The sequence below is a fragment of the Monodelphis domestica genome, chromosome 2 (assembly GCF_027887165.1).
Source record: "Monodelphis domestica isolate mMonDom1 chromosome 2, mMonDom1.pri, whole genome shotgun sequence".
Classification (NCBI taxonomy): domain Eukaryota; kingdom Metazoa; phylum Chordata; class Mammalia; order Didelphimorphia; family Didelphidae; genus Monodelphis; species Monodelphis domestica.
This window is the reverse complement of record NC_077228.1, coordinates 153,174,108-153,198,059: the sequence shown is the minus strand read 5'-3', so window position 1 is coordinate 153,198,059 and position 23,952 is coordinate 153,174,108. Positions and strand designations below refer to the sequence as shown.

The 23,952-nt window shown below is 35.0% G+C and overlaps 1 protein-coding gene across 4 annotated transcripts in view; it reads right to left on the bottom strand.

The window, feature by feature from the left end:
- LYST (lysosomal trafficking regulator) overlaps positions 1-23,952 on the bottom strand; it is a 248,382-nt gene that overhangs the window by 93,020 nt on the left and 131,410 nt on the right. For 3 of the 4 annotated variants that reach the window (XM_056816097.1, XM_056816098.1, XM_056816100.1), the window contains 6 exons: positions 12,567-13,203; positions 11,587-11,764; positions 10,258-10,427; positions 6,507-6,737; positions 2,772-2,938; positions 1,899-2,051 (listed from right to left, as the gene is read on the bottom strand). In XM_056816097.1, the coding sequence (XP_056672075.1) occupies positions 1,899-2,051; positions 2,772-2,938; positions 6,507-6,737; positions 10,258-10,427; positions 11,587-11,764; positions 12,567-13,203 (1,536 nt within the window). The remainder of the gene's footprint in view (positions 1-1,898; positions 2,052-2,771; positions 2,939-6,506; positions 6,738-10,257; positions 10,428-11,586; positions 11,765-12,566; positions 13,204-23,952) is intronic. The other variant, XM_056816099.1, reaches the window with a different exon arrangement.

The following is a 23,952-nucleotide window of genomic DNA, read 5'->3' as shown; positions in this document are numbered from 1 at the left end:
GGAGGGCTTAGAAAATGACTATGATAAAACTTTCATTTTTTGAGAACTCAATACTTGCTTCTATGTGAAGAAAAATTATAAAGGTGGAAGAGTAAAGATGTCAAGGTCATAATTACTTTGATTCAAACAAAAGCCTTGAGTTGGGATTTTGTTGTTGCAATAAAAAGGAAAGAAAAAACTAATATTTGTAATGAAGAATCAGCAAGGTTTGCTAAGAGTCTAATTTTAAGGGTACTTATTCTTTTTTTAGGCATGTACATTCTACTAAAACAGCCCTCACTTAGCAGGAAAACATATTAATGAAAGAGTACTCCAAAGCACAGATCCATTGGTTCCTGGGCCTGCAGGAAGACATATTTTGCCAGGCTATATAGATTAACAATGTTCTACTAGAGGAAAGTACTATAATTTGAGAGGAGTAAGTTGGGAGGAAAGGATGTATAACACTCCATTAATGTTCTATTCTGATGTTTCATTGTAGAATGGAGATAGCCCTAGCATCTTAAAGCTTTTGTCAACAGAATGAATTTAGGAAGGTCCAACCAAGATGGCAGGTCTTAAGTTTTAGCCCAGTGGATATGTATTTGTCATTCCATAATCTTTCTGAGTATCTGATCACTATAAAGTTGATTACCAAGTAATTCATTCTGATAGCAACTCAGAGTCATAGGCATTTTAGGGATTGTTCATAGATACATGATTCCTCACACCATTGCAAACAGAGATTTTGAAGTGTCATGGGATATAATAGAATGTAGATACCCATTGAGGTTTTGTTTATTGACAAGGGAAGTATATAATACATGGAATAAATAAATCCAAATTAAAACAAATTTTTGTACTAAAATGAATGATAATAATATATCTCAATTTAGTCTATGGAAACTTTTGAAATAGGTTTTATATAGTTTTATTTTCATCCCGATTGAATATAGTAATGTGTCATATCACAATGATGGCATATTCAGCCTAATAATTTTATGAAGTCAGGGAAAATATGTAGTAATATGCAATATTCATAGTAATATATAGCATTATGTTAGTAGTAATATGTTAGGATTATGTTACATTCCTAATATATAGATATATATATGTAGTAATATGTAGCATGCTGGGGAATAACTTGGAATTGTAACTATAATTTGCCATTGAGATCTACAATGTTAAGGGGGAAAAAAGCAAAATAACTAACATTGGGAAAAAGAAGTATAGGTATCCTTTCTGTACTGTAACTTTCCCCACAGCATTTTCATTATATTGCAGGGCAGCATAAGAAATTAAATGAGAATTTTTGGGTGCTTTTGCAGAAGCAGCAGATGACACATGAAGGCCAATTGACACAGGAAAAAGTTTAGAAACTCAAATGCATAATATATATGCATAATGTATAAAATCAATATTTTTATCTTTTAATACCATGAATATGCACAATTTCTTTTTTAAAAAATTAAAATAAAAATAAGTAAAAAGTTAAAGTTTGCCAAAAGAATGTGAAAGCCAGCAGATAACATACAAAAGCTAGAAATGTAGAGCTTTCTTATCAATGACTTAAATATAGCCTAGGACCAAATATTTAACCCAAATTTTACAACAAGGTCATGTAAACATCCCATAAAAGAAAAAGAAAAAAATCAGGCTTCTTCTCTGGTATAAAGGGAGGGCTACAAAAAGTTTACATGGATTTTTTAAACTATGAGAAAACTGCATCCCTAATTTCCATGATGGGGAATCTGTATTTTTAATATTTATGGAGTTTAAATTCCTACAAATATTTTATTGACTGTCTACCTAGTTGACCATCAAATCTGAAAAAAAAATGTAATTGGTGCCATTATAGGGGAAAGCAAAGGCATCTTTTCCATTTAGAATATTTAGAACGTTTTTGTTTCATTACTCACCAGCAATACTTTTTCGCTTTTGAAATATTGCATAATGAGGAATAGAAGGAAACTGGAATGAATTTATCAGGTTTTGAGAATCCTGGTTTGCAGTTGTCCTTATAAATTCAATAGCTGCCTGAAGAACTCTGAATTGTAGTGCAATAGCCATATCTGAGAACAAACAAAAAATACTAAATAAGAATTGTTCTTTCAATGAAATATTTAAGCTACTCAATAATTTATTCCTACTGAACTAATCTAATTTTTAGGTAACATGAGAATCATGTGGTTTTTAGCATATATGAATTTCAAAATTTAAATGTGAAATTTAAGGTAAAAATATTTTTGGATATTAGTGAACAAAATTTCTGCTGGAAATAACTATTAGATGAAATTTAAATTTCAAAATTAAGTCACAATAAGAAAATTATTCACTAGAAAAAGTAGCCTATAAATTATATTGTTTTCCTTTTGTTAAAGTGTTATATACTAAAAGTTTTTTTTATAATTAAAGAAATGATTTTAAATAAACAAATGTTTGATTTCAAGTTTTTATTTTCCCTATTATTTAACACTGTGAGGGGGAAGTAAATGATAGTTCTGTTACCCTGACCCTCACTCTTTCCATAAAAAGACATTAAAAGAAAACAAAGCAAGCATCAAATTTTCTGTCATAAGCCTAAAATGTAAATTACAGATTTATAAGGTAAATTGGCAGTTTATTCTCTCAATGCCATTGGTATTCTTATTTTTGCCTGATCGAGGCTAGTTATAAAGCTAACTACATAACTGCAAAATTAACCTTAATACCTTTAGTAAACTTATCTCCAAAACATATTATTATTATTATTGTTATCATTACACTGTAGCTCTTGTAAACTTAAGTCTTACTGTGTGTCCTTTTGTTTTTGCTTTTTTGAAGGTATCCAAGTAGTACGATAAGATCTTCAATAACCCTAAAGTATTGTGAACCTGAAGAACTGCAAGCATGAATTGTAACAGCTACAAGAAGTTGTTGTATGTCACAAACAAGTAATTTATAGTCGTTCAAAGGAATGCTAAAAACAAACAAACAATAGAAATACAGGTGAGAAAATTTGAAAAGAGAATACCTATTACTTTAATGCTAATAATCTATCTCATTTATCTCTCTCTCTCTCTCTCTCTCTTTCTCTCCCCCCCACCCCCCATCAGTGGCCTTTAGCTCTACTAAAACTCAGAACTCCCAAACTCAAGGGGATCAATCAGCTTTAGCCTCTTCCACACAGTAATACCTAGATCATCTTCTTCAGACAATAATTGCCCAAGTATAATATAATATAATTTTTAGCCCACCTCTTTTTCCCTCCATTATGGTGCAATTTAAAGAAAAAAGCAAGGAAAAGAAGAGGCAAATGCTTGAGGGCAATTAATACAGTAGCATTCATGGACTTCTACTTACAAAAAAAAATTTTTTTTAAGTTCCCAGAGGAAATTAAAAAACAAACAAACAACTAGTGGTGTTCCAAAAAATTTCCCCCAATTCTATCATTTCTGTAATACAAGTAAAGTCCAAAATCAGCATGGGTCCAATGTTGCCAGCAGAGCTCACATGGGTATCCTCCATTCTTCATCTCAAGAATAAGGAGGGAACTGTTAAAGCTCCAAAATGGAATTTCATTTACAAAAAATGTCTCTGTATATGGCCTGTGATTTCATAAGATCCCTGAAATTATCTCCCTCCACCAACTTGCATCAGCATCATCTAGTCTTAAGGAGTTGTCTGAGGATACTGAGATTAATAGGTTCACACAGATTCCCAAAGCCACTAGTGTGTCAGAGGCAGAAATCTGAACTCTCTTCTTGAATGAAGCTCTATGTCTACTATATCAATATACCTCTCGCTCATATCTTAGCTACTAAAAGGTATTCTGGTTGAAAAATGTTTTGCAAATTTTAAAATTCTATACAAAATATGAATTAAGATATTAAAAGCTAGAAATAAAACTAGCTCATGTTTTGAGTAATTTTCTAATTCAAACAACTTTAGCAGAGAGAATTTGATTTCTGCCTAAGCCCCAGCTGTCACAATCTAATTGGATGAACACGGGCAAGTGACTTCACTTCTCTGAGACATCCTAGATCAGTGATAGCAAACCCTTTATAGACCTTAAAGATCAAGTGCCCAAACAACAAACCTCACACCACATGTGAGCTGCCCCCATATCCCAGACAGGGAAGGGAAGAAGCACTCCCATTGGGCTGCTAAGCAGAGGAGCGATTCATGTGAGAAGAATCCTCAGGTGCGCGGGGGGGGGGTGGTGGTGGGGGTAGAGGTGGGAGGAGCAGCTTCTTCTGGCATGTGTGCCATAGGTTCACCAACAAGGCTCTATATAAACTTTTAAGTTTTCTATCAACTTTGCTCTCTTTTTCCTTTTTCCTTTCCATTTTCCTACCTAAATATGATCCTTTTATATGAAAGACACAGCCTCACTAGGCTGTGGTAAAGCAGTTGGAGCACTAGAGGCAGTCAGACAAATTCTTAGATGTGATTCCAGCTCTGCCACATGTATACACTTGAAAAATGACAACTCCTCAGAGCTTCAGTTTCCTTATCTATAGAATGGCAGGGTTGGACTAGATCATCTCTAAGGTATCTTCCAATTTTCAATCGGTAATCCATGATTCCACAGGACAGAGAATCCATTTTGGTGATTCACAATTTCTCTCCTGTGCTGTGTCCCTATACATTCATTCACTGGTCTTATTTCTATAATCTGGGACCAAGCAGATAAGGTCAAATTCCAATTCCATGCTGACAGGAAGCATGGCATTATGTAAAGAATGTTGGACTTCAAGCCTGGAAACATGGGTTTTAATCCTTAAGATATGAGAATTGTGTGGCTAGTCATTTAAACTCTCTGAGCCTCATATTCCTTATCTATGAGGTAAAGATAATTCTTTTTCTATACATGCTTTGAAGAGTGGTTGTGAAGAAAGTGACCTAGAGTTTTAAATACTATAGATATGAGTTGTAAATCATACGAGAATGCTTCAAATTTTTTAAGACAATGATCATGCTCATTTTTTTCTTTTCTGACTTTAATTGCCCTAAGTTCTTAGCAACCTTTAAAAAACCATTTCAAGTTCCCTCACCATCTTGATCATCATTCTTTCAATGTACCACAGTTTCTCAATATTTGAATGGCTATATGATCTACCTGATGTAGTTATTCCTTCTAATGGTACAGGTCACACTTATCTATGCCTTCTCAACCGATGCAATACTGCTCCATGCATTCCCATAAATCTTACAATGGGATTTGTTCAATAAACTCGTGGCCATCTTCTAGATTTTTTCAAATTATGTGAATAACAGGGGAGACTATGGTTTGGCTGCTGGTTTATTCATGGTCCTTACATTCATGGCTTATTAACTTTTCCAATTACGTATCTTGATTATTATATTTTTTGCTAATTTCCCTATCCAGTTCTTCATTGGCAATATGCTACAGCCTACTCATTCCCACTATGCCTCTCTCCATTGTCTTTTGAGTCACATACAACCTTAATTTTTTCAAAAACCAAGTATCTAAAACTTGCAATAACATAGTATCAATGCAAGAAAATTTATATTACAAGATGGGCCTTTATTTCAGGGAGAAACTTGGGGTCATTAAAAGCATCTCAATTTCCCAAATGTAATTCAACCACTCATCTCTCTGTTCCTTAATTTCCTCATCCTTTAAAAAAAAGGAGTTATACTAGATGGTCTCCAATGCCCCTTACAGCTATAAAATTTATTATCCTTCTATTTAATTTCGAGACCAATTCACTACATATTTGCTCTGCTTATTTGAGATGTCTATTATGATGAGCCAGTTCTATGGGCTGCTGATATAGTTGCATATCATATTCTGGAAAACATGTACTTTTCATCCACTTACACTGTGTGGTTTAGGATTGCAATGCTCTAGCACTTAATAAAGCAAATGTCATCTGCAAATAGCAGTATCTGAAGAAACTGATCATCTATAGGAAATTTCTACTCCATTTGGATTTGGTATTGAGTATCTTCTCTGATGCTGGCAGGTTACTTGATAAACATACATCTCTCTCTTTTCCATTATTTAATATTTATTAATTAGAGGACCAAACAAAATTCTCTCTGTTGTTATCAAGAAATCTTGGAATCCATCTTTCTTCCAAAGTTCAATAGTTCCATTAAAGGCATTGTCCTCTCTATCACCTTACTTTATCCTGAATCTTCAACTTCCTCATCCCATGCTTGCAATGCAGTCTTGTCACTAAGTTGCTTGGTTGGGTAATTAATCCTTTTAAAAATCTCTTGTATACATTCCTTTGCCTACATTCATATGATTAGCATCCTAGTTCAGTTATTTATCAACTCTCACTAGGATTATTTAAATATCTTCCTAATTATTCTTCCTGCCTTCAGTATTATCTCTAACTGCTCTTCCAAATAGCATATACAGTGATATTCCTAAAGAAAAGAACTAACCATGTCACTTCCCTGCTCAATAAACTCCAGTGGCTTCCTATTACCTCTAAGACCAAATAAAAATTCAATTTTCCTCTTTTCAATTTATGAAAGTATAACTTAAAATAGACTAATGTAATACTTACTTTGTTTCCAGTCCATTTAGGGCAGCAATGGTATTACATAATACAAATAAGAGGCCATTATCCAGCAACAGATCTGCCACTTTAGAACAAGAATTTAAAATTTGAAGAAGAAGAAAAAGAGAGTTGTGTAAGAGTATGTTGTCACTGAGAGAGGTCTCGATTAGTCCAAGGACTGGAATGATACACCACTTCTGAAAAAGTTCCATATTTTTCACTTCTTCAAGATCAAACCTATTTTAAAAAAACCATAATGAACAGCATTTAGTTAGAGATCAGGTATAAAGTGAGAAACATATCTGTAACACTTCTGATACCTTTTCTATTTTAATAACTATAATAAGCTTTTTTAAACCCTTACTTTCTGTCTTAGAATAGAAAGTATCAGTGTAAGACAGAACAACATAAGGGCTAAGAAACTGGGGTTGATTTGCCCAGGGTCACACAGCTAGGAAATCTCTGAGGCAAGATTTGAACTCAGGTCCTCTCAACTCCAAGCCTGGTGCTCTAAACACTATATTACCTAGCTGCCCCAAATACATTGTTTTAAAGGGTCTATGACATTAGTACCTAAGACAAGTTGATATCTAATGTTAAAGAAGCATCACTGAGAGACATAACAAGACAATCATCATCATCATTTATATGGTACCTATTATGGGCCAGGCACTGTGCTAAGCTCTTCACAATTATTATCTCATTTGATCTGGGAGGCAGGTGCTATTATTATCCCCATTTTATAGATGAGGAAACAAAGGCAAACAGGTTAAGTGATTTGCCCAGGGATCATATAACTAGTGTCTAAGGCCAGATATGAACTCAAGTCTTCCTGACACCAAACCCAACATTGTCTCCACAGTGCCATCACCCTTTCAGGTCTACATTATTCAACCTTATCACCTAATCCATATCTCAGGAGATTATTTGCCAGGATAATCATTTCTTCTTCAGTGAGTTCAGTGTCTCCTTGGTTCACAGTCTTCCTTTCCACTCCAACTTCTGCCCTCACCATTGGACAATATACCAAGTTACTTAATTCCCATGGTACCCCTCTCCATCTCAGCAACATAAAGAAATGGTATCCTTGAACATGCCATCACCTACAAGGGTTTCATTTCCATGTTTGCTAATTCTGAATGACCTTTATTTGATTATATTATTTAATCATTTCATCTTACCCTATTCCTTATGATTCCTCTGTTTTTTGTTCCCACTGGAACCGCTAAATCCCTCTCTCCTTCCTCAATTCTTTTCCACGGAATGATCCCTCTGCTGGCTACAAGCCCTACCTCCTTTGTCAGGTCAATATCTTGATGAACCGCCTTAACTTCTACACTCAAATTACTTAATCTCTTGTCCTATTGCCAATCATACCTTGACAAACTTCAGCCTTGTATTGTTCCTACTTTCTATATTCTTTTCTATTCATCTGTTGTTGAATGGAGCTAGAAAAAAATCATAAAACTGAGCTGATTCGGTATGCTACAAATTTATTGTACATAATCTCATTTGGGATCTCATTGGAGCAAAGCAACCCTTTTAAAAATATCCCTAAGTAACTAGCCATGTCCAATGTATCACAATGGCTATTTCAATCACTTTTATTGGTCCTTAGGCTTCCCATTGCACCTTCTCTCATATCAGATTAAGACTTTGCCTTAAGCTTTTACCAAAAAAAAATTGAGGTCAACTACTGAGTGGTTCTTTTTCTTCAACTCACATCACTTAGATATGTCATCACTCATCATTTTTTTGTTCACCTCTGTGTCACATGAAGTAGTCCTCTTTCTTGCAAGGTAAACTCCTCTCTCTCTCTAACTTTGATAATTTCCTAATTTCTCTAGCAGATTGCCCCACTAACATTCTCATCCTCTTTCTCCACTCTTCAGTCTCTACCGATCTGTCAGGGCAATCCCTGTTACCTATAAATCTAGCTATTTTTCTCCCATCTTAATGAAACCGTCACACGCAAAAATGGCAGAGAAGGAAGAAGAAATGCAGCATGCTTCCTGGCCTCTCTCCTTTAGTTCTTACAAACATTTAGAAAATATATCAGGCTGAATCCTGATGGGAAATTTTAGGGGGGAAAATCACTGTGATTTTTTTCAGTCTGGACCAGCATAAGGAGACCAAGTGGTTTGTGGATAATGGAGATGGGGTCTATTCAGGAACAGCAGCACAGAAAGCATTCTAGTGCATGGAAAAGTTGAGCACAAGGGCAAGAAGAGCTGCAAATACATCACTTAAGGGCCTAAACTTTTGCAGGGAGTAGGAAAAGGTGCAAAGTTAGCTCTTTTGCTCACTTAGGGGCACAGATTGAGGAAAGCTGAGGAAGGAACCCATGCAGATAGGTGGTATTCCCAGGTGAAGAGTAGTCATCCAAGGGCCCTAGGCTATATACCCAATAAGGAACAAGTACAGAAATAACTAGCAGTTATTTGACTCTGACCCCAGGTCTCAGTTCTAGCTTCCAGCCCTGACTGAGTCTATGGAAGAAAAAGCAGGTTTGGAATCCCAAATCAAAGTGGAGCCTACAGTTCTGTCCCTCTGAAATAGCAGATATTTCCAACTGGCTGAGAGTGGCTGAGTCCAGCAGCAGTTTTCTAAACCTCCAAACTGGGTGAGCCTACACAGGCATACTGTTCAGACTCAAACCCAGGTCAGGAATTTCCAGAACTCAAATAGGGAGTGGGTGAATGATTAGACTTGGATAAGGATCAGACCACTCTGGGAACACTGAAACACAGCAAGTTGACAGTTGGCTGTTCACAGACTGAGCCATTTCTGGGAACCTAAGATAACACAACACTTAATACCCAAAGAAAAAAGTATCTGGGCCAGCCCAAAGCTGACTCTGGGAGTGTGTTGAACTTAGTTCAAACATGAAGTCAGAAATTAGGAAGTATATTAGAAGAATGCACAAGTTAACCCATAAAAAAAATCCTATTATAAAAATGTATTATGGTGAAAGGGATACTTAAGACACGAACCTCTTAAGAAGAGAATGATTTGAAAACATGTATAAGCACAGCTTTAAAGAAAAATATAGCTGGGACACAAATTCAACTAGAATTCCTAGAAGAGCTAAAGCAAGAGTTTTAGAAAAATAGGTAAAAAATGATTTAAAAAAATAAATGAGAGTGCTAAAGGTACAAATGAAAAAAGAAATAAGAGCTATAGAAGAAAGAAGTGGAAAAGCAGACTCTTTGCCCAAGCCTTCCAGGGCCTTCCTTCTAAAATTACTTTTTGTTTACATTGTCTATTAAGTAGTTGTTTCTATGTTGTCTCCTCCGTTATACTGGGAGCTCCTGTGCTTATTAGTAGCACTCGGCTTCCGAGAGACTACTACCACCACCACCGCCTGGGACAAAACACATATGAAGTATGAGGCTTGTAAATGCTTGTTGATGAACCAGCTAATATATGCTTTTTGACTAATGGAAAAATGAACAGGAAATTCTATTAACAGAACATTTGTAAACATATCTGTGTACATTTGACAGCAAGACTAGCCCTGTGATTTCTTGGTACAGAGAATTCCTCATGAGCAAACTGATTCAATCAACATAGAATAGCAATCATTCTATACCTGATGCCCTTCAAGCTTTCTACTCATCTCACTGCACTATCTCTCAAAGCACATCATGCTCACAAAAATTAAGTTAATTTATCTTAAGACTGCCTTTTAACTTATTTACTAAGTTCTTGAGAGCTTAATCTAAAGGCAAATTATCAATTAAAAAAATACACTTACTCTTCATCAAGAATAATGGGACAGCCAAAGAACATTTCCATGAAGCATTCCAAAAGTTTCTGAGTTCCCTGATGAAGATATAACTGATTGGCTAGTAAGGCAAAGCCACGGTTCTTCAAGAATTTATCTTTCTGTTCCTTAGATGCTCTAATAAAATATGCATCCAGCAACTGAGCAAAAAATGTATAAGACAACTTAGTCAATTATGTTTGTAATAAAAATATTTTTATAATTCATTCTGATTATTTGCATTAGACTTAAAGAGAAAGATATTTACCATGCTTTTTAGAAATCAGAATTAGTAATAAAGTATTATAAAATTAAATAGAGTATTGTTCATATCAGAAGACAATCAGATAATTGGTTTAAACTATATGACTAAACTTTTTGGAAGTCTACAAATCTTATACTAAAAAGCTGAGTTATTAAACACTATATTTCAAAGAATGTATGATGATTTGATAGGCATTGCTATAGTAAAAATTCCATTTGGGTATGGTATTATTTGGGTTCCTGAGGTTCTTTCCAATAAAATTTGTTATTCTATGAAAGATAAATCTATGTGTCTATTGTTATCTATCTGAGAAACATTTAAACATTATCATTAAGCTAAGCTACCATTAATATATATTTCTAATAATAGTCTTACATAGGACTCAGAAAAATGAGTTCTTTTTTCTGTGCCTAGGGAAATAGCTTTTTGCTCAAGCATAAAACATAAGCAATGCTATAAATAGAACATCCATTCTTCATCTCAGAAGAAAACAATCATATAATTGCTTTCAATTATAAATAAGCTTTTTGGAAGTGAGCCACCAAATATTATTCCAAAAATCTGAGAAATTTGAAAATTTTTGTTTTAATTATATTTCGAAGAATGGATGATGACTTGACAGGTAATTTTATAGTGGAAATTCCTTTTGGATAAGGGAAGACCTAGATGATCATTGAAGTTCTTCCTAACTAAAGAATCTGACTCTGTGAAAGATAAATATACATATTCTCTTTTTTATGTACATGAGAAACATTCAAATGATAAAATTAATTTAATATCCCATATGCAAAGTACTTATTTTCCTCAAATCACTGCAAATAATTTGGAAGTAACCAAATATTTGAAAGTATTGCCAAAATATTGCACTGATATAGCATATTGAGAACTAAAAGGAGCTTAATAACTCAATGAATATATTATAGATAATGATGATTTTCAGTTAGTTTGTTATTTTTACTGTCAAGCTCAAGAGTTATTTTATCATCATATTTGACGTTCAATTTCATTTAAATTTGCTTGCTAAATTAAAAATCACATGTGACTGTTGTTCTTACTTTAATAACTCCTTGCTGTATAAGAGGTGATGGGTGGTTGAGAAGAACTATAAGTGTGTCTGGTTGAACAACTTTGTCCATCACATGTTCAAGCATAATATCAGGCAGGATCAACAGAACTCCACGTAAGAGGTCATATAGCCCACAGCATATTAGGACCAGACAGTCCTCAGTTGAACTAAAAATGAGAAAAAGTATTGTCTCCACAGTAAGAAATATATTTACCATGATTTTTAGAATTCAGTATTAGTAACAAAATATTTATACAACATTGAAACAAAAGTCTTTAACATTCAACAAGTTTCCTGACATAAGACTTATGCACAGGGGCAGCAGCTGGGTAGCTCAGTGGATTGAGAGCCAGGCCTAGAGATGAGAGGTCCTAGGTTTAAATCTGGCTTCAGATAATTCCCAGCTGTGTGACCCTGGGTAAATCACTTAACCCCCATTGCCTAGCCCTTACCACTCTTCTGCCTTGGAACCAATACTATGTATTATGTATTGGTTCCAAGACAGAAGGTATGGGTTTAAAAAAAAAAGATTTAAAAAAAAAGGCCATATGCACAAGTTTACTCAATAGCATCACTGATATTTATTATTATTTTGTCTTTTTAATTTGGAAATTTTTATTTAACTAATTAATTTAGAATATTTTTCCATGGTTACAAGATTCATGTTCTTTCCCTCTTCGGCCCTTACCCCCTTCCCATAACTGATGTGCAATTCCATTGGGTTTCACATGTCTCATTGACATTGATATTTATTAATAGTACATAAGTATCTTATAAATGAGTGTAAGCAATGTTACATTTTAAAAGTTCTCTGATTAATTTCCCCCCGATAATCATATAGTTAAATAGAATTAGTATATGTAAAGAGAATCTTTCTTGTTACTAAAGTGTAAGAAGTAAAAGAATAAATAGATAAAAATAATTTCAAAAAAAGTCAACGTTCTCAAAGAAAATTCAATATTTGCATACCTATCAGCACTTGTACTTTGGTTATAAGTCTGTTCATAACCTGGAGAAAAGGTAAAGTTTTCCCAATCTTCAGAAACAATGTTCTTGTCAGCAAGACTTGGCCATCGTGAAACAGCTGAGGACCCATTCTGAGATGGAAAAGCTAGCCCTAAACTTGCAATAATACTATGGCTTCTTTGGAATGAAGACAATCCCTTTAGGTTATCAGGACGGCGTAAGGAGAACTCATCCCCAGGACTATCACCATCAAATCTCACTTCTGCATGTGAATCTTTGTTATCCAATACAATTGATGGGTATTCTTCAGACTCTAGTTTTGGAACATCATTGACAAAAATTTGTGGAGAAGGTAATTCTTCTGATTCACAAATGGTTTTTGCTGATTCACAACTACTGACGAATATTTCCTCCTGGACTTTTTTCAGTATTTCCACACTCTCCCCAGAATTAACTTTCTCTGGTTGAGTAGAAATGTCATTATCTGGAATGTTTTGTAAATTGTCAACACTCCAGCCCAAACTTCCTGAAAGCTTCCGTGGCTGCACTAGTGGTGAAGAGGCAGGTGATGCTGGCACACTTCTAGAGTGTAGTATTTGAACTATATTGTGCAGTGGGATAATGTTTGAAGAACTGCTTCCTGACAAGATCAGATAGGAAATAACATTTTAGATCATACTTTGTACATTTTATCTGTCCAGCTATCTTCACAGAATAAAATGATCAACCCAAGTTTGAATTGAACAACAGAATTTTCTAGATAACAGCTACTAACTACATTTTAAGTACCAAAATTTTTAAAAAATCATCTTGGTGGAATTCTTTCTAAAATACATTATGTGCACTATTATATCACATATAATTATGAGCATTATTTTATTAACATAAGAGGATAGGATTTAAGAACTAAAATTTGAGAAATTATTTTATTGAACTAGAAAAAATAACAAAATTCATTTGGATGAACAGTCAAGAATATCAAAAGAGTTAATAAGAAAATAAGTAAAGGAAGGACTAGCATTACCATATTTTAAACTCTAATTCAAAGCAATAATTATCAAAGCTATCTAGTACTGGCTAAGAAACAAATAAATAAAGCAATGAAAGAGAATAGACATACAACAAACAGCAGTAAAAGATTTTAGTAACCTTGCATTTGACAAAAGTAAAGATCCAAGATTTAGGACAGTAATTCACTTTTTGGTAAAAATTACTGGGGAAACTGGAAAACAATCTGGCAGAAATTAGATATAAATCAATATCTTACATCATTTACCCAGTTAAGATTAAAATGGATACGTGATCTAGACATAAAAGGACCTATCAAAAGCAAAGTAGTAGAAAAAGGAACATATTACTTATCAGATTTACAGATAGGTGAAGAATTTATGAATAAATAAGACATAGAAATCATTGTGAGATGTAAAATGAATTAATTTTTATTACATTAAATTAAAAAGGATCTGTGCAAATAAAATTAATGTAGCCAACATCAGAAGACAAGCAGAAAAGAGGGGGAAAATTTATGGGCAGCTTTTCATAAACAGATCCCATATCTAAAATATATAGAGGATGTTGTCAAATTTATAAGAATATGAAGAATTCTCTAATTGATAAATGGTCAAATGGTCTAAACAGTTTTTGGATAAAGAAATCATAGCTACGTATAAAAATATGAAAAAATGCTCAATCATTATAGATTAGAAAGATGCACATTAAAACAACTCTGAGATATTTCATATCTATATGGATTATCTAAAAAGGTAAAATGACAAATGTTGGAGGGGGCATGGAAAATTTGGGCACTGCTGATGGAAATGTGATCTGTTCCAACCATTTCAGAGTTCTAAAAATTAATGCAGCAATATCATTATTAGGTTTGTTTCCTAAGATGATTAGGAAAAAGGAAAAGATCTTGTATGTTTTAAAATATTTATAGGAGCTCTCTTTGTGGTGGCAAAGACCTAGAAATTGAGAGAATGTCCATCAATTGAGAAATGTCTAAACAAGTTGTGGCATACAATTGTGATGGAATACTACTGTGACATAAGAAATGAGGAGCAGCCTCATTTTTTAAAAAGGAAGAGATCTACATGAAATTATGAAAAGTGAGATGAACAGAACCAAGAGAAACAGTGTTTGAAGAATGACATATATGTTCATGTCCAGAGAAAGAACTGATAAATAGTAACAAGCAAGTCATAGTTTTAGATATTTATTTTTTTGTCAAATGATGCCTTCCCTAGTGTGGGGAGGTGAAAGAGGGAGGCATTTGGAAACTTTAACATAACAAATATATATTGTAAAATGGAGATTTGAACCCTAGATTTCAATTCCCAGAAGTCCTTGGCAGTTCCCAGAATTCCCTGAAATCTCACCGGAGGTCCTCACCTGGGCCGAGAGCAAAAGGGGTATTTAAACTGATTGTACCGCCTAAGCCCCTCTCTCCCTGCTTCCGCTTCCAAGCACACGCGTCTCTCAAGATGTAGAGTAAGTGAAATTGAATGGGCTTTCAGCCCTCCTAGGCATGTGCTATCTTATTTTGCATTTTCTTTATTTTTTAATCTTTAATAAACCTCAAAAAGTATAATACTTTTAGTAGAAAAACTAATTTTAATTGTTACAGTTTTGGCGAACCATGTAGATTGGGACGAAATACCTTCAATCTTCTGATCTTTTCTCTACTGTAACTAAGTTCAGCTTTTAATAGCTAGTGCCTAGGTTTTTTTTTTTTTAAGCCAAGTTCCTCCAAGAATTTTCAGAAAAGCCTCTTCATCTGGACCTATTTGATTCAAATCGCTACTGCTCCAGTTGCTGCTCCTGGTCTCTCGCTCACCTGGTCCAAGTATCCTCACCTGTTTGACCCAGATCTCGATCACCTGGTGACCCACCCACCCAGCCCCAGCAGACTCTAGCCTCGGAGCAGATCGATCATCGCCCCTGGCCCAGGACTCACTTCCACCAGCTAGTAAAAAAACGGGGGTGATTTTTCTTTAGGCTACAATTAGCCTCTGCGTGGACTGGGGGCAGGCAATCACAGGGAGGGAGAAAGAGGAGAAGGAAGAGACTTTTGAACTTAAAGCATGGCTACTTTAAAAGGATATCTTTTGACTGTATTGATTCATTCACTTAGCTCACCTGGGAGTCAGGGGAAAATTCAGTTCCCTGCAACTCTTTAGCCAAATTTGAGATTCCTCACTAGGGGGAGGCAACTCGAAGGCTCAGTGGCTTGAGAGCCAGGCCTAGAGACTGGAAGTCCTGGGTTGAAATCTGGCCTCAGACACTTCCTGAAAGTGTGGCCCTAGAGAAGTCATTTAACTCCCATTGCCTAACCATTAGCTATCTTCTGACTTATGACAATAGGCCTCTAAATGGATAATTTAAAAACACAAAAAACCCAAGGAACTTTAAAGAGACTGGAGGTTATATTTTTAAGGCATTTCAGACTCCATGTTTTATAAAAATCTCTGTATTCTATTGCATTTTACTGATTGTTTTGTTTAAGGTTTAACTTTGTGATTTTAAGTTCATATATTACTGCATTCAATACTATTCTGTTTCACTGGATCATTTTAATGTACTGGGTTTTAACTACTGTTACATTCTGTTGCTTTTCCCCTATAACTATACTGAACAAACATTATTGAGTAAGCCCATATAAAAACAGCTTTTCTATTTTTGATTTTTGTAAATTGTCACATAGAGGATAGATGGACTTCATCAGAAAATTGCTACAACAACCTTTGGAAAATTTAATGATCTAAATATCTCAAATTGATTTTAAGGGTGCTTTAGACATGATTTTTAGAATTTTTCTTAACAATCTCTGGTCATTTTGCCTGCCTCTAACACGAGGTAAGGCCCATTTTAGTAGCTGAAGTGAAATACAATTATAAACCCCAACTCCTGCATTTATAAAAATCTGAATGGAAGTTGGGAAGTTAATCCCAGGGCATTGTATCCTTAGAAGCCCCCCCCCCCCAAAAAAGGAAGCATCTCTCATTTATACATTTCAGCTCACTTTACTTCTACCAGAATGGTATCTAGATTTCTTGATGATGTTCTAGACCCAAAATGAGTTTTACTTTGTTTAAAAATATGTTTACCAAGGTTGAAAGATATGCTACACTTGTAAAAAATGTGACAAATATCCATCAGTTTATAGGCTTTTAAAATGCCATATAGCAACTTATGTGAAATATGATAGTGGGCTTGTTTGTTATTGTAATTAACTGGGCTATTGAGAATTTGGGGGATAATATTTATACTACTGTTCTTTATTAAAAAAAAATCTGTTACCATGTGAAATTCATTTGCTTTGCACTCACAGTGGATTATGGCCAGATATGAAGAGGAAATAGATCTCATTCTGGTGAGAAAGCCTTGTATTACATTTTTGAATTTTTAAAAACTCTTTTATTATATTTTTCTTGCATGTGCAAAATACTATTTCAGTATTTTTTCCTCTCCTTTTTATGTTTAAAGCACATGTCAACAGTATTAAGATTTTCTTTAACTTTTTGATTTTGCAGTAGTATAAGTTTAAAATACATTTGCTATAATGTTAATGCATGCCCCCAAAGCTTGAGATTATAAAAATGATGCCACTAATTGTTTAAACAAAATTATGGGACTTTGCTTAATGATTCTGTCTGATTCCAGGACAAGATATACAAAAGAGCCATTACACAGGGCCAAAGAGAAACCAATCCAGGAAGGATTGATGCACTTCCAAGCCAATACGAAGGACCTGAATCTAGTGTAAAGACTCAAGGTTGCGACACTTAACATACATAAAGATGTAGGCCTTCCTTGTATGCACACTCTTTGTGAAAATATTTACAGACAAGTATCCCAAACTTGGCTCCTACTTGGCTCCTATAATCTAGTCCCTTTTCTGTCTTTCATAGTGTGGCAAACTTTCTGTAGTCCTGGCTACTGATTGGGTAAATGCTTACTTGCTTAGATCATTTTAATTGGGCCCTGATTCAAGGACCTGTTATAGATTTACTTTTCCTTTACTTAGACTTTTTACACATAAGACTGATAGTCTATATTTTCATCCAGACATTTTCTTTTTTATTGGGATTTTTTTCTGATGTCTTTTTAATTCCTCTTGCAAATTGATTCATATACCTCATAACTCAGCCATGCATTCCTAAGTGATCCTGTGTTTTTCAATGACCCTCTTCACGGGGAAATGTAAAAATATTGTTATTTTAAATAGCAAAGTTTAAATTCCTTTTGAGAAGAATTTTAGGTTAAGAAACATGATACCTCTCCAAATCCGGAAACTGAACCATTTGGAGAAGACACCATGAAGATATGCCTCTAGACCACAAGCTGCACCAGAAGATCAATGAACTTTGGGTGTGGTTGATTGAACATTTATTTGTATGTATACTTTCATGCCAAAGGGGACTGCCCCCTAACTGGCTTTTTGTCAATGTGTCTAGCAATTATTGGTTTTGTTCTTTTCCTCTTATCCTCAAATTATTGTAATCTTTAAGTTGATTATGTTTTCATGATCCTTTTGGGGAAAACCTTTCCCAATAAGGATCAAATGGAGAAATGTAAAATGAAGATTTGAACACAGACTTCAATTCCCAGAAGTCCTTGGCAGTTCCCAGAATTCCCTGAAATCTCACTGGAGGTCCTCACCTGGGCTGAGGGCAAAAGGGGTATTTAAACTGACTGTACTGCCTAAGCCCCTCTCTCCCTGCTTCTGCTTCCAAGCACAAGCTTTTGCTTCCAAATCTCTCAAGATGTAGAGTAAGTGAAATTGAATGGGCTTTCAACCCTCCTAGGCACGTGCTATCTTATTTTGTATTTTCTTTATTTGTTAATCTTTAATAAACCTCATAAAATATAATACTTTTAGTAGAAAAACTAATTTTAATTGTTATAGTTTATATATATATATTTTTTTAATTAAAAAAAAACTGCTTGGAACCATAATTTTTATACAAGTAACCATTTTATAGATGAGAAAAATGAGGTCTAGTGGTTAAGTGACTTGTCATACAGAGTATTCCAACCCAGATCTTCTGACTCCAAATCTTGTTCTTTTTCCATTTCCCAATGTTCTCCTTCCATGGTTTACCAAGAACACAAGTTAACCTCTTCTGGACTATCAGAGACCACTTTGAAAAATTATATTGCTCTGTACTAGACAGAATGATGTTTCTGAGTTGACAGATGCTTTTGAAGGCTGGTTCCTGTGGTAAAGGAACCAAGAATGGTGTGGTTTTGATGCTTCTGCTTAGATCACATTTGTTCTCTTTACCCACTTGCTATCAGGTTGCCAAGTATTACTTTTTAATGCTGTCACTAAGAAGTGATAGCTCTTTCTTATCAGTTGCTGCTGCTTTTGATTTCATTCTTTAATCTGTTTTCTACCTTAAAACCAGAAAATAAAGTCTAGTGGGAGTGATAAAGTACAGCAAACACGCTCTGGAAAACAGCTCAAGCATTTCTTGCTTGAGCAAATAGTATGGTATTTAGTGGACATGATTTGTGATAACAATTTTAGTAGCAATAGGATCTTTTTCATTTATTTCAAATTTAAGGATATTTCAGGAGGTTGAGCCTGTTAGAATTTATATCTCCAAACACAAAAAGCATTACTATATTTAAAATATCTACACAATACTGTGGTGGACACTACAGTGTAACATGTCTCCCATGCCTGGAATGCTCTTCTTCCTTACCTCTCCCTCCTGGCTTCTCAACATTCTTTTAAGTCAACTCTAATAGTACTTTATGCAAGAAATCTTTTTTTGTCCCTTCCACTACTAACGCTTTGCCTCTGAGATGATCTATTTACATTGCCTATGAGAGAGTATAATGCCCCCATGGATAGCACCCTCCTGCAGGAAAAGGGGAATCAAAGCTCCTGAGGGCAACTGATACATAAAAGGACAAGAGAGGGCAAGGAGTAGTAATAGACTGCACAATCAAGCATACAGGAAAATTTCTACCATATGGCAATAATTCTATATTCTAAATAATCTTTTCTAGTAATTAATATCTCCTTAAGTGAGACAAAAATAGGGGGGAAAAGGGAGGAAAAGAAGGCAAAGCCTATAAATCTAGAAACTGTTAAAAGCGGCAAAAATGGGTACCTTAGAAGCTTTACTTCCATGGAATAAAGTTTATAGATCACATATCAAAGAATAAAAGTTTAAAATTAATGGAAAGGTAAGAGAATTCCATGTGAGCAACAAGATGGTAGGCTAGGCATTTTTCTTTAATCCTCACAACCTCTCAACCTCCTTATTATGCATCAAAAATTAATAAATTCTACACCAAAAAGAAAGCAACTTCAGCTATTTCCATGGGCTAGAACACTCAGAATCTGGAAATGAAGTTGAAGAAAAAAAATACAAACCAACCCAGAAATTTATGCTCACTAACCTTGAGCTCACTCAGTATTTCTCCCATACCTCTCACACTATTGGGCAGCTAAGACAGGATACAGGCTTACATCAAAATTCACCCCTGCACCTTGTTTCCCCATCACTCTTTCCAGTACTATAAAGACCCTGGCTCTAGGCTTGGGGAACTCTGCTGAGGTTTTAATAGCCAGTTTGACAGTAGCCCTTTAAGAGAAGCCAGCTGGAGGCTACAGCCACAATATAACAATGCTGCAAAACTATGAACTACCAGTGAAAAGAAAAGCAGATTCTGAACTGCCAGTGCTAGGGAAAGTTGCTTCTGACCTGCTGGTACTGAGCCAGAGAACTAGGGAATAGATAGATCAAGAGAGGTCACCAAGATGGGAGTTGTGGTCAGAAACACAGCATCCAGCTGTGGCCAGTTCAGTCCACTCAAAAGTCAATAGGAGCAGAGACCTAGATTAGTGAACTTTGAGTAATTGCCCAGCCTGGGAAGAGGTTGAGACATTTTGAAATTCAAGTCACAAAGAAACCACAATCAGAATGGAGGGAGTCAGGAAGTGAGTGATAAGGAAAATAAGGGGGGCAGGGACTGAAAGCATCAAAGTTTTCATAAAGAAATCTCAAAGACATTGAACATAAACAGATAAATTAAGAGAAGAAACAATAGCATGAGGAGAACATGAAATTACAACATGCTGTTGCTAAAGTGGTTTAAAAGAAAAATGAGAATTATGAGAGCAGAATTAATGTCCTGCAAAGCAAAAATAATAAAGAGAATAGAAAAACTTGAATCTGCAATAGTAAGCTTCAATGAATAAACAGGAGAATAGATCAGGCACACAAATATAAAGACATGAGGGACAATGTAGAAAAGAAGCGAAAGAAAGGTAAGAGAATAAATGGAGAGAACAAGGAAAGAAATCCTTTTTAGAAAAAGGAGCAGAAAATGGGAGAAAACTAACAAAATAAGTTGAAGGAAATGAGAGAATTTTACTTGACTTGGCTAAATCAAATAAGGAGAGGAAAATTCTGATAGCTAGATAAAAGAAAAAAGAAATTAATTAAGAAAAGAAGAAATGAATTAAGTTAATCAAAAATACAAAACTAAAGAAGGGGGTGGGAAATGGAGAGTAAGGAGCTTGAAGTTGAAGGAAAGAAAACCTGTGAGAATAGTTATCTTAAAGAAGATAAAATGGTATTGTAAAAGAAGACAAAGTATTTTCTTTGCAGGGGAAGAGGAATATAAAAAATTCTAATTTAGGAAAAAAACCCACCAATATTAGAGACAAATGGAAAAAATATAACTTAACTCTGATAAGATTAAATGTGAATGGATAAAAATCCAATAAAATGAAAAAAAAAGTGATAGGATAAGTTCAATCATGTCACCTCAACTCCTTCCAACCCCACTTAATAAACTCCAGTATCTCCTTATTGTCTCCAAGATCAAATATAAAACACTCTGTTTGACATTTAGAACCTTTCATAATCTAGCTCCTTTCTACATTTTTAGCCTTGTTACAACCTTATTTCATATCACATACTCTTCCATCCAGCCTCCTTGTTGCTCCACAAATAAAACACCCCATCTTTCAGCTCTGGGCATTTTATCTAGCTGTTTTCCCATGAATGGAATGCTCTCCTTCCACCCCATCTTCAAATATTGGCTTCTCTGATTTCCTTTAAATTCCAATTAAAATCCCAACTTCTACAGGAAGCCTTTCCAAATCTTTCTCAATTCTAAGGCTTTTCCTCTCTTATTTCCTATTTATACTGTATATAGCTTATTTGTACATTTGTTTGCTTGTTGTCTATTTCATTAGATTATGAGCTATTTGGGGGCAAGGATTGTCTATTGCCTCTTTTCACATCCAAAAAACTTATCAGTGTCTGGTACATAGCATGTGCTTAATAAATGCTTACTGACTAATTCAATGAGGATATATCATCATCCCCCCCCCTCAAATGAAATCTTAAACTACATTAATTTGGGATCGTTTTCAGGAATAAGGAGGTGATAGTCTACTATATTCTACTCTTTTTATACTTCACCAGAAGTACTGTATTTAGTTCAGGGTGCCACAGTTTAAGAAAAATACTGATAAGTTGAAGAGTATCCAGAATTATAAAGGCTTAGCTAGAGGTCATGACATATCAAGGCTGTTTAAAGAACTATGGTATAGAAGAAGGATTAGTTCTTCTTGGTCTCAGGTAAAAGAACCAAAAGCATTGATCAATGTTACAAAGCAGCAAATTTAGTCTTGATGTCAGAAAAAAAAAATTCAAATAATTAGAGCTGCCTTAAAGTGGAATGGGATGCCTAGAGAGGTGGTGGGTTCTCTTTTGGAGAGCTTTACACAGAGGCTAGATGATCACTTCTTGGCTATGTTATACAGTGGTTGTTCCTTTTGTGTTTAGAAAAACAAGATGAATAATAAGATCCCTTCTAACTCTCATATTCAGTGATCTTTAAAAATGGATACTATTGCAATACCCATGGAACTTCCAAAAAATTTTTTTACTGATTTAGAAAAAACCATAACAAAGTTCATTTGGAAGAACAAAAGATCAAGAATATCCAGGGAAATAATGAAAAAAAATACAAAGGAAGGGGGCCTTGCAGTCCCAGATCTCAGACTATATTACAAAGCAGCGGTCACCAAAACAATCTGGTACTGGCTAAGAGACAGAAAGGAGGATCAGCGGAATAGCTGGGGGCAAGCGACCTCAGCAAGACAGTATATGACAAACCCAAAGATCCCAGCTTTTGGGACAAAAATCCACTATTTCATAAAAACTGCTGGGAAAATTGGAGGACAGTGTGGGAAAGATTAGGTTTAGATCAACACCTCACACCCTACACCAAGATAAATTCAAAATGGGTGAATGACTTGAACATAAAGAAGGAAACTAAAAGAAAATTAGGCAAACACAGAATAGCATACATGTCAGACCTTTGGGAAGGGAAAGACTTCAAAACCAAGCAAGACTTAGAAAGAGTTACAAAATGCAAAATAAATAATTTTGACTACATCAAATTAAAAAGGTTTTGTACAAACAAAACCAATGTAACCAAAATCAGAAGGGTAGCAACAAATTGGGAAACAATCTTCATAAAAACCTCTGACAAAGGTTTAATTACTCAAATTTACAAAGAACTAAATCAATTGTACAAAAAAATCAAGCCATTCTCCAATTGATAAATGGGCAAGGGACATGAACAGGCAGTTCTCAGCCAAAGAAATCAAAACTATTAATAAGCACATGAAAAAGTGCTCTACATCTCTTATAATCAGAGAGATGCAAATCAAAACAACCCTGAGGTATCACCTCATACCTAGCAGATTGGCTAACATGACAGCTATGAAAAGTAATGAATGCTGGAGGGGATGTGGCAAAGTGGGGACACTAATTCATTGCTGGTGGAGTTGTGAATTGATCCAGCCATTCTGGAGGGCAATTTGGAAATATGCCCAAAGGGTGCTAAAAGACTGTCTGCCCTTTGATCCAGCTATAGCACTGCTGGGTTTGCCCCAAAGAGATAATAAGGAAAAAGACTTGTACAAGAATATTCATAGCTGCACTCTTTGTGGTGGCCAAAAACTGGAAAACGAGGGGATGCCCATCAATTGGGGAATGGCTGAACAAATTGTGGTATATGTTGGTGATGGAATACTATTGTGCTAAAAGGAATAATAAAGTAGAGGAATTCCATGGAGACTGGAACAACCTCCAGGAAGTGATGCAGAGCGAAAGGAGCAGAACCAGGAAAACATTGTACACAGAGACTGATACCTTGTGGTACAATCGAAGGTGATGGACTTCTGCATTTGTGTCAATGCAATGTCCCTGAACAATCTGTAGGGATCTAAAAAACACTATCCACAAGCAGAAGATAAACTGTGGGAGTAAAAACACCAATGAAAAGCAACTGCTTGACTACAGGGGTGGAGGGGATATGACTGAGGAGAGACTCTAAATGAACACTC